This window comes from Pollachius pollachius (assembly GCF_949987615.1).
Source record: "Pollachius pollachius genome assembly, chromosome: 20".
NCBI classification, from domain to species: Eukaryota; Metazoa; Chordata; class Actinopteri; order Gadiformes; family Gadidae; genus Pollachius; species Pollachius pollachius.
Window position 1 is genome coordinate 1,616,055 of NC_136953.1, and position 14,479 is coordinate 1,630,533.

At 41.5% G+C, this 14,479-nt stretch overlaps 1 protein-coding gene across 1 annotated transcript in view; it reads left to right on the plus strand.

Annotated features, from left to right (window-relative positions):
* LOC307091399 (inactive dipeptidyl peptidase 10-like) overlaps window positions 1-12,919 on the plus strand; it is a gene marked incomplete at both ends in the record, with an annotated part of 93,587 nt that extends 80,668 nt beyond the window's left edge. The window contains 8 exons of the mRNA XM_079758365.1: window positions 1,856-1,925; window positions 2,390-2,584; window positions 4,176-4,230; window positions 4,318-4,417; window positions 6,274-6,332; window positions 9,780-9,852; window positions 10,825-10,898; window positions 12,791-12,919. Coding sequence (XP_079614491.1) covers window positions 1,856-1,925; window positions 2,390-2,584; window positions 4,176-4,230; window positions 4,318-4,417; window positions 6,274-6,332; window positions 9,780-9,852; window positions 10,825-10,898; window positions 12,791-12,919 — 755 coding nt within the window. The remainder of the gene's footprint in view (window positions 1-1,855; window positions 1,926-2,389; window positions 2,585-4,175; window positions 4,231-4,317; window positions 4,418-6,273; window positions 6,333-9,779; window positions 9,853-10,824; window positions 10,899-12,790) is intronic.
* Window positions 12,920-14,479: the final 1,560 nt, after the last annotated feature.

Consider the following 14,479-nt stretch of genomic DNA (forward strand, 5'->3'; position numbering starts at 1 on the left):
TGGCTCTATATCGAAAAACATGGTGTTTTACTGTGACAACTAGACAGTGAGAGACACCATATGGCTTCCCCTCTCTCTCTCTCTCTCTCTCTCTCTCTCTCTCTCTCTCTCTCTCTCTCTCTCTCTCTCTCTCTCTCTCTCTCTCTCTCTCTCTCTCTCTCTCTGTGCTATCACAAGTGTGTCTGATTCAGGTTTTGAGGATTTGAGGAGCTCAGCCCTCAAGGTCTCACCAAAATATTAACAAAATAAAGAATAATGTAATATGTCTAATTTATAAAATAACTAATTTGTGAAGCTTCAAAGGCATGAAACAAATAGCAAACCCAATCTCAGACCAAAATGTGTAATATCTTTGTTGCTCCACAAAATATGAGTTTCACAATAGCGTCTCTAATATAGTTAGATGCCTATGTTTTTTGGCCTATTCTTTTCTACAGGCCTGCAACCATGTCATGTGACAGAAAACAAGATGGATGACATTTTTGTTAGTCTCAGTGGAAAATTCTATACTTTCTAAATTGTTTTGGCATTAAAGTGGGTTTTGATAAAATTTTCTTGCGAGAATTCGTGAATATTGTTTCAGGTCTTGACAGAATTCTTTTGAATACAACATTTTCTGTCGTTGCTATGATGGTTGACCATATGTGCTTGTTTACGACCTATGGCAATCCGCAACATGCTCACACATTTCCTTTATTTAATGCATGAAATAATATGAAAACATAATTCTGAAACACATTTAACCAGAATCCTCATTCATATAAAAGTGGTCAATAGGAGTTGACCGGCTCCCCCTATAACGAGTGCACGATGGATGCTGTGTGAGAAGACAGCATGCATTTCATAACCTCAATAGTGTGGTTGACAATTTAGATAATTTAAATAGATTCCATCTTTCCATCTTTAGAAATTCTACCACATTAATCCGGTTCTCTATTCCTTATTCCTATAAATAGGCAGCTTGCCAGGGTCATTGCATTCAAAATAAATAGTCAAAACACACAGAGCATGAATAATATCCTCTCACACATGAGGGTGTCATTGCCGTGGCGCAGTTGGGGAGGCGCTGTATTGTCTGGCGCACCTTGGAATATCTGTCCATTTCATAGCCAGCATTACGTTGTTTATAACAAAAACAAAACATTGTACAGCAGCTCATCTGCGACACATATTGTCATTATGGCAATGAGTGCGCTATGGTTTGGAGTCAAAGACGGCTAAATCATTTATCTATGAATAAGTAAATGACTGAAGTGCCCTAGTAAAGTGATAAATCCTCATCTGAGTTTCTGTAAATTACACTTCACATAGAACTGGTAACGTAAGAACGTGACCTGTGCTTAATTTGTATGCATTAATGAACCTCAACATAGCACCTATCACAGGAAACAAGAATTATCATTTTGGGGTTTCAGATATTGTGTTGATATGTTCATGTATTAAATACATGTATATGTATATATGCGTGTATGTCACAGAAAGTGAAACGATGGCCATAGGTTGTGTTGTTTTGCCAGACAGAATTTTTCGCAGACAGAAGAAGGCCTATGGAAAAGATAAAAGCCACATAAACGTAGGCATCTCACAATTTTAAAGCCGTTAATGTGAAAAAAATACGTTCTCTGCTGTGGACCAACGTAGCTATTACACAATTTGGTATGAGATAGGGTTGAAATAATACCCATCTCAAAATAGAGTTCTTGTTGAAAATGTGCCTCTTTTTTTAATTAATTGGCAAACACGTGTTGTTCATTTGTCTTCAGTTGTTACATAAACTGCATATGGAGCTTTTATTTGTACAGACGGTGAGGACTTCAGTGAAAAAACGACTAATATTTGTCCTTTGTTTTTGCAGCACTCCACATGGAAATATCGCTCCCAGCAGCTTTGGATGAAACAATACCACACCCACTCTTATTGATTCTGTACGAACACCCTGTTTCACTAAGACTCTATAAATAGTACTTTCTTTTTATGAATACGTTGGCTGTTATGTCTTGGTCGTGTAGTAGTAGTAGTAAATATTGTAAGCACTTAACAAAGGCTTTTTAAATGATCTTATGAACTATTATCAAATGATATTTTTAATAATTTATAACTGATCCCATCATTTATAATTTATGTGATTATGTTTAGCTTACTAAGCTTGCGTTCTTCCATGTTGCATGAATGGACGCTCACTGGACGCTTCTGTCTTGCTAGTCGTTATTCACACATTTGGTGGAATCTGTTAAATTGAGTTCAATTTGATCTCATTATTTCTTTAAGACTTAATTTAAAATATTTGACACAAGCACAACCGGACTGGTTGTGAATCCAGTGATTAAATCATTGCACTTTGTTGTGTATCTTAGCACTGAGTGAGTCAGTGCTTCCTGCTGCTTCACAGTAACAGCGCACCTGTCGAGCAGTCGGTGAGCGACCGCTTCTTTCTGGACTGGGACTCAGTGCTGGTGAGCTCGGACAACGTTGTTGTGGCCCGTCTGGACGGGCGGGGCAGTGGCTTCCAGGGCCAGAGGGTCCTCCATGAGTTGCACCAGCACCTGGGGACCGTGGACGTCCAGGACCAGATCGCAGCAGTAGAGTACGTAGAGTGCACAGCAGTAGAGTACGTAGAGTACGCAGCAGTAGAGTACTTAGAGTAGGCAGCAGTAGAGTACGTAGAGTGCGCAGCAGTAGAATACGTAGAGTACGCAGCAGTAGAGTACGTAGAGTACGAAGCAGTAGAGTACGTAGAGTGTGCAGCAGTAGAGTACGTAGAGTACGCAGCAGTAGAGTACGCAGCAGTAGAGTACGTAGAGTGCGCAGCAGTAGAGTACATAGAGTACGCAGCAGTAGAGTCCGTAGAGTGTGAAGCAGTAGAGTACGTAGAGTGTGCAGCAGTAGAGTACGTAGAGTGTGCAGCAGTAGAGTACGCAGCAGTAGAGTACGTAGAGTACGCAGCAGTAGAATACGTAGAGTACGCAGCAGTAGAGTACGTAGAGTACGAAACAGTAGAGTACGTAGATTGTGCAGCAGTAGAGTACGTAGAGTACGCAGCAGTAGAGTACGTAGAGTGTGCAGCAGTAGAGTACATAGAGTACGCAGCGGTAGAGTCCGTAGAGTGTGAAGCAGTAGAGTACGTAGAGTGTGCAGCAGTAGAGTACGTAGAGTGCGCAGCAGTAGAGTATGTAGAGTACGCAGCAGTAGAGTCCGTAGAGTGTGCAGCACTAGAGTACGTAGAGTACGCAGCAGTAGAGTACGTAGAGTACGCAGCAGTAGAGTACGTAGAGTACGCAGCAGTAGAGTACATAGAGTGTGCAGCAGTAGAGTACGTAGAGTGTGCAGCAGTAGAGTACGTAGAGTGTGCAGCAGTAGAGTACGCAGCAGTAGAGTACGTAGAGTACGCAGCAGTAGAATACGTAGAGTACGCAGCAGTAGAGTACGTAGAGTACGAAACAGTAGAGTACGTAGATTGTGCAGCAGTAGAGTACGTAGAGTACGCAGCAGTAGAGTACGTAGAGTGTGCAGCAGTAGAGTACATAGAGTACGCAGCGGTAGAGTCCGTAGAGTGTGAAGCAGTAGAGTACGTAGAGTGTGCAGCAGTAGAGTACGTAGAGTGCGCAGCAGTAGAGTATGTAGAGTACGCAGCAGTAGAGTCCGTAGAGTGTGCAGCACTAGAGTACGTAGAGTACGCAGCAGTAGAGTACGTAGAGTACGCAGCAGTAGAGTATGTAAAGTACGCAGCAGTAGAGTACGCAGCAGTAGAGTACGTAGAGTGCGCAGCAGTAGAGTACGTAGAGTGCGCAGCAGTAGAGTACGTAGAGTACGCAGCAGTAGAGTACGTAGAGTGCGCAGCAGTGGAGTACGTAGAGTGCGCAGCAGTAGAGTATGTAGAGTACGCAGCAGTAGAGTACGTAAAGTATGCAGCAGTAGAGTACATAGAGAGTGCAGCAGTAGAGTACGTAGAGTACGCAGCAGTAGAGTACATAGAGTACACAGCAGTAGAGTACGCAGCAGTAGATTACATAGAGTACGCAGCAGTAGAGTACGTAGAGTGTGCAGCAGTAGAGTACGTAGAGTGCGCAGCAGTAGAGTACGTAGAGTACGCAGCAGTAGAGTACATAGAGTGCGCAGCAGTAGAGTACGTAGAGTACGCAGCAGTCGTCTTTAATCCTCTTTAATTCATTCCCCAGGTACCTCTTTCAACTGCCCTACATCGACCGGAACAGAGTAGGAGTCTACGGCAAGGTAGGTGCATTATGACCCTTTCTGAATGACATGGGGTCTCTCTGTAAAGCCCTCACCTTACCAGGCGGGGTGGGGTGGTCTCTGCAGGCCTACGGGGGGTTCCTGAGCACGGCACTGCTCCTCTCCCACCAATCTCCCTTCAGATGTGCGGCCTCCGTCTCGCCGGTCATCAACTGGAGACTTTACGGTAGGAAGGTCTCCGTTTATCCTCTCATTCATACCCTGGTGAATTCCTCAATTGAAGTCATGGATTCACGGTCGCCATACAGAGAACACGAACATGTCATATCAGCTGACCCTCTGCCCGCCCTCTGGCCCCCTGCTGCAGAGAGAGACCTACCTACTTTGACTTGTATACCTCTACTCTTGTGGACTTACCCTTAATTGATATTGATCGTAGGGGCCTTGAACTGAACGCATCGTGTCATTATAACCCATTAGTGACCATATTCACCAATCCATATATAACTATTAAACACACAGTGTTTGGTGATATGTATATTTATATAAGGAGTGGCGGTCGTGGCGTAAAAACCAACATACACACTGATTTCTAACTTTTTTTAAGGAAAATGGAAAGCAAAATTCACGGTTAAGAAATATACACAATAGGCACCAAATTAACCGACATTATGGCTTAATGTGAGTAAAATATCTAAAAAGAAGACAGATTGTGCTAGAATTCATAGCATTATCAATTCAGTGTAAGGAAATCGCACAGTTTAAAGCACTTTGGGAATTTTGTTTTTTATAAGTCAAAAAAGATTAAATTAAGGCTTAAACGAGAGCTTAATGTGGGCTAATGACCTAATGATCAATAAATGAACGAAAACACAAATGTCTACCTGAATATTCGACTTGAATAAATATTTCAAATTGAACTCTACACATTATGTAAATGAAATGTACACATTATTGTAGCACATTAAAGGTGAGTGGAACCATGTGAGTTTAGTGTAGCTGAATGGCCTTTAACCAAAAACATCTAGTATAATAATATCAGGGATACTAATATACCAATATACTATAAACATACATTTTGAAAAAACTGAAACTGTAGATCACTTTTAATAAATATTAGCTAATCTAGGGACATACTGTAGTATAAAAAAAACAGAAGGTTCACTATAACTTAAAATGTAAGTGTGGCTACTTAAAGTATAATGGCTATTTGTAATGTAATTATTATTAAACATTTAAGACACTGAAAATGCCCTAAAAAATAAACATGTGTTTGCCAAGAGAAGGAGTGATAATCTAAAAACAAGAGACGGGCAGAGATGGCTCATTGGCCTACGATTGTCTGTTCAACATGACAGTGGTCAGTAGTAGTGGTGCAAGGACAGTAAAACGTTTTTTGAATTTTATTATATTATTATTAGGTATTAAATAGGAGTAGCAAGGTAAGATCCCATGGACCCTTGTAACAGAGGGGCCATCTATGGAACAGCACAGCTGTCACTTTATACAATCTAAAGGTCTGCACTTGTCATGTATTAGGGCATGGGAGCGGGACACCTCTGTGGAAAGGGTCTTTTGTCGATGGTGTAGTGGCTGGTGTGTTTGACTCCCAGCAAAAAGGCACTTAACACAGTGTGTCCCTATACTGGAGGCCAAACTCTCATGTCTGCCAGTTGGAAGGCAATTAACTATATCTTATAGGCCTATGTATAGATGGTTATTGAATAAAAGTTTCTTCTTTTGCAGAGTGTATGTTTATATCATGACGATTGAGATTTTGAGATTATTTTCTGATGCTTTTGAGTTTGTTAAAGGCCTTTCAGCTTCATTGGGCTAAACGGGTTCCATTTGAGGTAAATAACATGTGGTTGAACAATACAGATGATAACATAAAATGGTAGAGACCTGGCTATTAAAGAGCCAAATTAATGTTATCTGTCTTAAAAGCCCTAATAAATTTAGGGAGGATGCTTAGATAAATGAAGGTTAAACTTATTTATTTTGCAAAAGGTTGCGCCTTTTCTTAATACATAATGTGTTTCTGGTATGTGCATTCATTCTTTTCTTCTCATTTCTGTGAAGGTTCGTTCTTCACGGAGCGGTACTTTGGCTTCCCAGCTAAAGAGGAAAGCCAACACCAGGTACAGCCGTCGAGGTCCTTATGAAGAGTTTTAGACAAACGTCTCATCTGCAGTTCTTAGGATTTTTGATATTTTATATTAGTGCTATCAGTTTAACCCGCTATTAACGGCATGGCAAACATTGTAGTTTTTTCACCTGCTGTCTAGCAACAACTAGTCACGTTAGAAAAACTACAACACCATACCGGATCTACACCGGAAACAAAACAACAAGCACGCCGCACAAACTTGTCTGGGCAAGCATGGATACAGAGCGGGTGAAAAACTCCTTAAAAGTGTGTGTGTGTGTTTGTGTGTCACTCTGTTCGAGCCTGGGCCCCGTTTCCCGATAACGATGGATCCATGCTCGTACGATCATTCTCAAGATGGATATTGCGATCCATCGTAAATTTCTTTGGAGCGTTTCCCGAAACTCCTCTTAACATGAACGCGCGTTCACTGCACTCACGACGTTCGTAGGATTGTAACTGTCTACTGACACGGTGCTGAAATGGGCTCCGTAGGAGGGGAAGACGCAGGAATGTCGCAGGAAAATGGGGTTAAAAAGCGTTAAAATATCTCCTCATCAAGGCCAACAGCAGAGTAGCCTACGGAAAGAATAGACTGCAATAATATGAATGCTAAAGATATTAAAACACAATTGATTAGGCCTAGGCTGATATCCTAATCCTGAATGCCCTGTGCGTAGGCCTACATTTTTTCACGGCATTTTCCCCCCTGAAATAATTCCATATTACAAAAATCAAGTGTGACAACTACATTTATCTTAATGTGCTGATTTCTGAAACATGCTTTGCGCAGCAAAGAGAGCTGACTTTATCTTATTCTGGTTTTATTGATTGGCGCGCACTCTCTAGTCTAGAATATTTGTAGACATTAAAAATGCAACGTTCCATTCATTCATTATCATTCAAACGCAGAGGGTGGGCATTGACACACGGCTATTGCTGACCCGATTAGGAGAGCTTGGTCTAGAACCTGCCCATATTGTTGGGCAGGATGATGTAGGCTATAGCCTAGGTCTTCTGCCAAGCCGGTTCGGTCGCAGCTTGGCACGCCCGGCGATTTCACCTCCTTATCTCAAGTTTCCTGTGTAAAACCAAGGGGGTCAAATCCCCCGTTCGTCAAGGCGCGGGCTTTCTTGGTTCACTGCGCACGGAGTCTAGACCTCTTTAGAATAATTTGCATTATTGCATACTCCCAAATGTTTTAATTTTTTTATGAATGAAGACACCCGCATGCAATAATGAGTTGACGTCTGAGTGTAGACAAACGCGATTAACTATGGTCTGGGATGTTCGTTACTGTGTAGACACGGTCCTATAAATAGTGAACTTCATCACAGCCTCACCGAAGCGCCTACAGTGCTTAATGCAAACAATCGCAACAAAAAACACCTGCAGAAATTCTCAGACACCCGCTGGTCTCAGCGTGATTCATGTCTACAGCAGCCTATGTCTTCTTTCATTGATCAATATGAGGAAATTTTAACCACGATGGTTGAATTAAAATCAGAGGGAGACAGCAAGTGCAGCTAGAAAGCGACCTCCCACACAAGAGCAATGGAATCATTAGATTTTATTATATGCCTTGTGATGTGGCGTTTGAGTGGTACATTTTGGCTGCGCATGTATTTTTGGAATTTTTAATTGCTACAATAAATTATGTTGTTGTTGACTTCTAACATGTCACTATCTTTGCTGTTTAAATCTAACAGTAGTCTATATTAGATAGTAATATATCGATAGTAACCACTGTTTTTGGTTGCGAAATTGCGCCAGCGGGGATGTTCTGTGGTATTGGATGTGTTTTAATAAATCACATCCAATACACAGAATGTCCACTGGTGACGCCACTGAGGCTATAGTAGGCTAATGATGCTCTTAGCAACCTACGTGTACCCCTGGAGTCCTCGTTAGCTACAAGCGTTTTCACAACGTTCGTTACCAACGATGTCTCGGGAAACGGTGTGAAAACTGTACGATGCTCGTACGACGCACTTCACAATCCACTTAGGCTAACAATGCTTTCGGGAAGCGGGACCCTGCACGACAGTTCAACGTTGTCATTAGCTGTTATGTCTTTCTGACCAATCGCTGTTCAAGGCCCACCTGGGCTATACCACTTTGGGAGGGCCGCTCAGTTACTCCCCTCTAGAAAAAAATCGACTTGGTTGCGATGTTGACAGTTTGTGAGTGTTGCGTCTGTTGAGTGAGTGAGAGTTTGCGGGCGCACAGCTCAGGATGCCGGACGGTGCTGCAAGGAACTTTTATAAACGCAATATTGTTATCCCGCAGTAATCAGCCCGACAACCCCGAAACGTTAACAGCCCACTGGGAATTCTCCCGACTCTCCCGATTACCACTCCGCCACTGCGTGTGTGTGTGTATGTGTGTGTGTGTGTGTGTGTGTGTGTGTGTGTGTGTGTGTGTGTGTGTGTGTGTGTGTGTGTGTGTGTGTGTAGGCGTTTTTCGATAGCCTGGTAATGTGTATAGGCCTACGTATGGTAGGAATGTTCATACTGGTTTAAATAATAAATGTTACAGTATTTCCCATCTTTGCTGAGCAAGAGTTTTGCTCGAAAGTTCAGTGATTGAAACAAATAAAAGCCCGGGCTATTGAAGTTTTACGGTAGGCCTACCACTATCATGCACCTACCCGATGTCAAGTGGACCAGGTTGAATTCACGGTCTCTCTTCATACTGTCCTTCTCAGCACTCTCTGATCTCACTAAAAGGCTAGCAGCACGAAATCAAAGGATATTTAGAATATAAAAAAAAGTGAATAATCGCGAGTTAACTATGACATTAATGCGATTAAATATTTTAATCGCTTGACAGCAGTATTTTATACATTTGCAATATTTTCTATTAAATAAAAGTCATGAAGTTGTTGAACAATTCTACTTCAGGATTCAGAAACTTCTACGATGAATGTCTGTTGGGGCTGTTGGGGTTTCATGGTTTTGGATTGGACTATTTTAATTCACGCAGCAGTTAGGCATAGCAGACAGAGCAGATCTTCAGCCTTGCCATGGCCCTCAAAGCTCAAACAATTTCCGCTTGGACCCTGGTTAACACTGACCGAAGAGCGACCAATCAGATTGCATCTTTGTTGACGTTCTAAAACCAACAACATCCTAACAGCAGCCTTTTCGTTCTCAATGCTAAACACAACTTCCAGTGCTGATGAAAAAAATATACATATTTTAAAATGTAAAGTGTCGTGAAAGGTCCATGTTCAAAAGGTTCTTATACATACATTTTATGATTCATACATATTTTATCACGTAGTTTACCTTAGACATGTGACGAGAATTTGAATGTCCTTATTACAATGACCCTGTGTTACACTGAGCATTTGGTAAACAAAACCCTTGAAATGAATCACTTGATGAGGTGAAGGGGTTTCAGAGTAAATGTGGGGTCCTCCCTCTGTCACTAACAGATCTCCAGTCTGCTCTCCAATACCACAACATCAAACCACAACATGCTGCTTATCCTCCACCCCACCGCAGATGGTGAGTGGACCTTTCAGAATCACTCATGTATCCCTGAGTCAGAGACGCGGCTGGCCAACAAGCCCTCTCCAACAAGCCCTCTCTCGTTCAGAAAGAGCATTAAGAGGCTATTAGATAGAAGGAAAGATAGATGGGCCACACCGTTATATGGACTTGCTCAGGTGGACGCAAAAAGGTCAATAAACATGCTTCAAGAATTTCACTTTTCAGTAATCTGGTCAACAATTGACTCATTTAGTAGGCTTTCATCCAAAGTGAACAAAAGTTGAATCAGATATCATTATGGAGTAGGGAGGACCAATCCAATATTAACCATAACCCTAATTCATTGTTAATTCAATGTTTTGTTTTTGTTTCCAAAATTGTTTTGGAGAAGCAGAGGACCCAGCTTATTTGTTTAATGAACAATTGAACAGAAAATGTTGTTGCCTGCCTATCTGTTTGAATAACCCTCTTATAACCCTAACCCGGACCCTTATCACTGAGAAGTTAAAAAATATAACAAATAAACAATGTGTCCATGTAGTAAACTGCTTTTGATATGTTGCTGTAGCTTAGCTTGTTACATACTGTTGGGGGGTGGCCTTAGGGTAGAAGATAGTAGGTTTAATTTCCTAAAGTAATTGGTACCTTGGTTCACTACACGTCTCCAACTCTGAAACCCAGTAGCGTTTAACTGGGAGTGGAACACATCCTTTAATTACACATCTGTTACTGTGATCTAGTCCCATCATGCGGTCTCTCTTCTTATAGGCTGATTATTCTGTATTTAGTATATTCTTTTGGATTGATTTATTTGATTGTCAGAAAAAACAATTAATGAATGATTCTTTTAAATTATTTTGTTAATTCATCTTGTAAAAAGTGTTTTCATCTTTCGATTTGGGTTATCCTGTATTTACATACTGTAGATTATATATATATATATATATTTTTTTTTTTTATAATTATTTGTAATTTATTTCATTTCAGCGACTGTTCACTTTCAGCATTCTGCAGAGCTGGTGAAGCTGATGTCTTCTGCCAACCTGAACTACACTCTGCAGGTTACAACCTCTCTCTTCTGACAATCTCTCCCCCCAACTCTCTCTCTCTCTCTCTCTCTCTCTCTCTCTCTCTCTCTCTCTCTCTCTCTCTCTCTCTCTCTCTCCCCTGCCTTTCTATCATTCTTAAATCATAAATTATTTTCAGATTTTCAGAACGGTGGAAATACAACCATGTCTTGTTCAATAGGTTGGGAACATGTCTTGTTCAATAGGTTCATGGTTAGGAACCAGGGTATGTTAGGAACCAGGGTAAGTTAGGAACCAGGGTATGTTAGGAACCAGGGTACGTCAGGAACCAGGGTATGTTAGGAACCAGGGTATGTCAGGAACCAGGGTATGTCAGGAACCAGGGTACCTAAGGAACCAGGGTATGTTAGGAACCAGGGTACGTCAGGAACCAGGGTATGTTAGGAACCAGGGTACGTCAGGAACCAGGGTATATTAGGAACCAGGGTACCTAAGGAACCAGGGTATGTTAGGAACCAGGGTATGTTAGGAACCAGGGTACGTTAGGAACCAGGGTATATTAGGAACCAGGGTACAAGAGGAACTAGGATACGTTAGGAACCAGGGTACGTTAGGAACCAGGGTATATTAGGAACCAGGGTACAAGAGGAACTAGGATACGTTAGGAACCAGGGTACGTTAGGAACCAGGGTACTTATACGTATACAGCAGCATTGGAAGTATATCACTTCTAGACACAATTAAAGGTATAACGAAGGGAAAAAGTAGGTAGCTAAGTTACTAATTCCACCGCAGTTCCAGCTCAACTCGCCTCGGCCGGCCTTTTTTTGCGTTTCGATCGCCAAAATGAGGTACCTGGTACTTTCTTTCAGTCTCACCACTGTAAAGTTTCCAAGAGAGCTGAGCTGATACTTTTGTGTGACATAAACAGGCTGCTGGCCACTGATTGGCCAGAGTGACGGCACTGACGAATAATGATGAGTGCGACTTCCGAACCTGACCCGAAGCCCGCCACCTGGCATCTTTAGATACTATCATCAGCGTTCAGTCAACAATGGTGATTGATTGTTGAACATGGCAGGATCAGCCCGCAAGAACATGCTGTGGACCTTGACAGAGGTGGCAACGCTCCTGTGTGTAACCCTGTATGTTTATGTGTTGCATGGTCGCGTATTTGTCACAGTTTCAAGCATGCGTGCTATAAAAACGACCCGCACACATTGAAGAGGTACTTTCTAGATGGAAACACGACGTGCCTGGAACCAAACCAAGTCATGCCCCGCTAACTCGTGGCGAGTTGAGCGGGTACTGTCGGTGGAAAAGGGGCATAAGAGGTCAAGGTGTCACATTTTTTTGTCTACTTCATTAAGTCATCTGATATGACCTAATGAACATTTGATATGAGCACCTGCAGTGGCAGTGTAAAACAGCACATTATCTTTCACTCTGTAAAGAAATCTCTGAAATAATGCCAAATACACAACAATTGAATTAATCACAGAAAAAGCGGTTAGTATAGATAACTGACGAGGATGCAACATGTCTGTCTGCTTTGATGCCTGCTGCTGCTGTTGTTGTTGTCATGGGGATAGTGTTTGGCCCACGCTTTTCCTCTCAGTGGGCTGAGGAATAGAGCAGTGGAGGGCTGCTCTTGTTAGCATTAGTCTCCAGTCCTTCCTACTATTTCCTTCTCCTCATGCTACGCCGCGTGACAGGCGGACAAGCTACTGGGAGCACATCCTCTTTCTGTGGGTAGCTTTTGCTAGGCCTGTCACTTCTCTGGGTAAACCGTGTGGAAACACGGTCCCCCTGCTTTTTCCTTTTGTTTCTCATGTTCTGTGTGACACACCTTGTTTTGACTTCATCTACTCTGTTCTTAGGGGAGGGCGGAAAATAACTTTAAGTTGTTTCCTGTTCTACTCTAGATCTTTCCGGATGAAGGCCATGTGATCGCATCAGCTGCGGGCCGGCGCTACATGCTCAGCTCGCTGATGAGCTTCTTCAGGAAGTGCTTCGAGGAGGGGGAGGGATTTCCCGCCCAGCTGACAAACTAGGGGGAAGGCTGATTGTAATATTGAGATCCTCCTTGTGGTGGTAAAGTTCTGGCTTGCTGGAGTCAGCCAATAAAATATGAGTAAAAAAACACAGGCTGGATAGGAGAGGAAAAAAAATATGGTTGCGTCATTAGGTTTGAGGTCAAAGGATGTGTTGATATCATGATTTCTCTGTGTAGGAATTAGTGAATCAGGAATTAGCGACACAGAGTTGACGCATGTACACGGTCGTGTTGGTTTGCAGAAGACAATGAAATAATAATTATAGTTAATTTATTGTAGTATAACTTATTTAAGCAATATCACATGAGAGGGAGCAATGTTGTCGCTCTATATAGCTAGTTCAACTAGTTATACTAGAAAAATGTACTGTTAACAATAATAATTGACAATATATTGTGATTTGTTTGTTTATTTAATCATATGAACGAATTAAATTGCTTCCCCCAACAAAAATAGATCCCCACTGAGCGGACTGTTGCCAAGCAACATATAAACAAAACACCAAGCAGTTTAAAGCCAACACCGTTTGCCTTACGGTGGTGGCTTCATTTTTGCTCCTCTCCAACCAGTCAAGCTCAGACGCTTACATCGGGGCTGGTTCAGGTTCGGTCCAAGGTAACAGTTTATGTCAGTTAAAGTTAAAGTTGGTTACAGCTGGAATGCGGAGTGATTTTGACAGTTGGTTTACAGTTTGGTGAACAGTCCGGTGATGTTGGACGCTCATATCAGCGCTCCTGCAGAGCTCATGGAATGTCTCTTGTCCAATCAAATTACTCGCTCAGAACCACAGTTGTATAATATATTATTATAACTTAGATTAGTCTTCTAGGTTAGGGAGTTTCAACCTGGTCTCACAGAGACTCATATTCCGTGGCACACACACACAGATCCCCGTCTCAACGACCGAGTCGACCTGGTCTCACAGGGATCCGTGAAATGACCATAGCCTACACACATATATATATATATATATATATATGAATGAAATTCATATTGACGGTATGGCACTATATCCCTGTTCTCGCCCATGCACCCATCTTGAATTTAATAGACCATTTTCGTTGCTTCGAGGAGGTCTGGTGGTCTCTGTATATAATAAATAAATAAATAAACATCTATATATAACGAAATAAATAAATATCTATAAATATATATGTGTATTTATATATATATATATATATATATATATATATATATATAAACACATACATATTTATACATAGGCCTATATATTTATTTATTCTGTTGCTTCGGGGAGGTCTGGTGGTCTCCGTAAATAAATAAATAAATATATATAAATAAATAGGTATGTATATACCTTTTACATACATACATATTTATAGATATTTATTTATTATATACGGAGACCACCAGACCTCCTCGAAGCAACAAAATAAATTAATATATAGGCCTATGTATAAATATGTATGTGCATATATATCAAGAAGGGCCGGCGAGAATAGGGATATAGTGCTACACCGTCAATATGAATTTCATTCATTTCCGATAGGATGGTCAATGGTCAGATACAGATCTCGATGTAACAATAATTTAAAC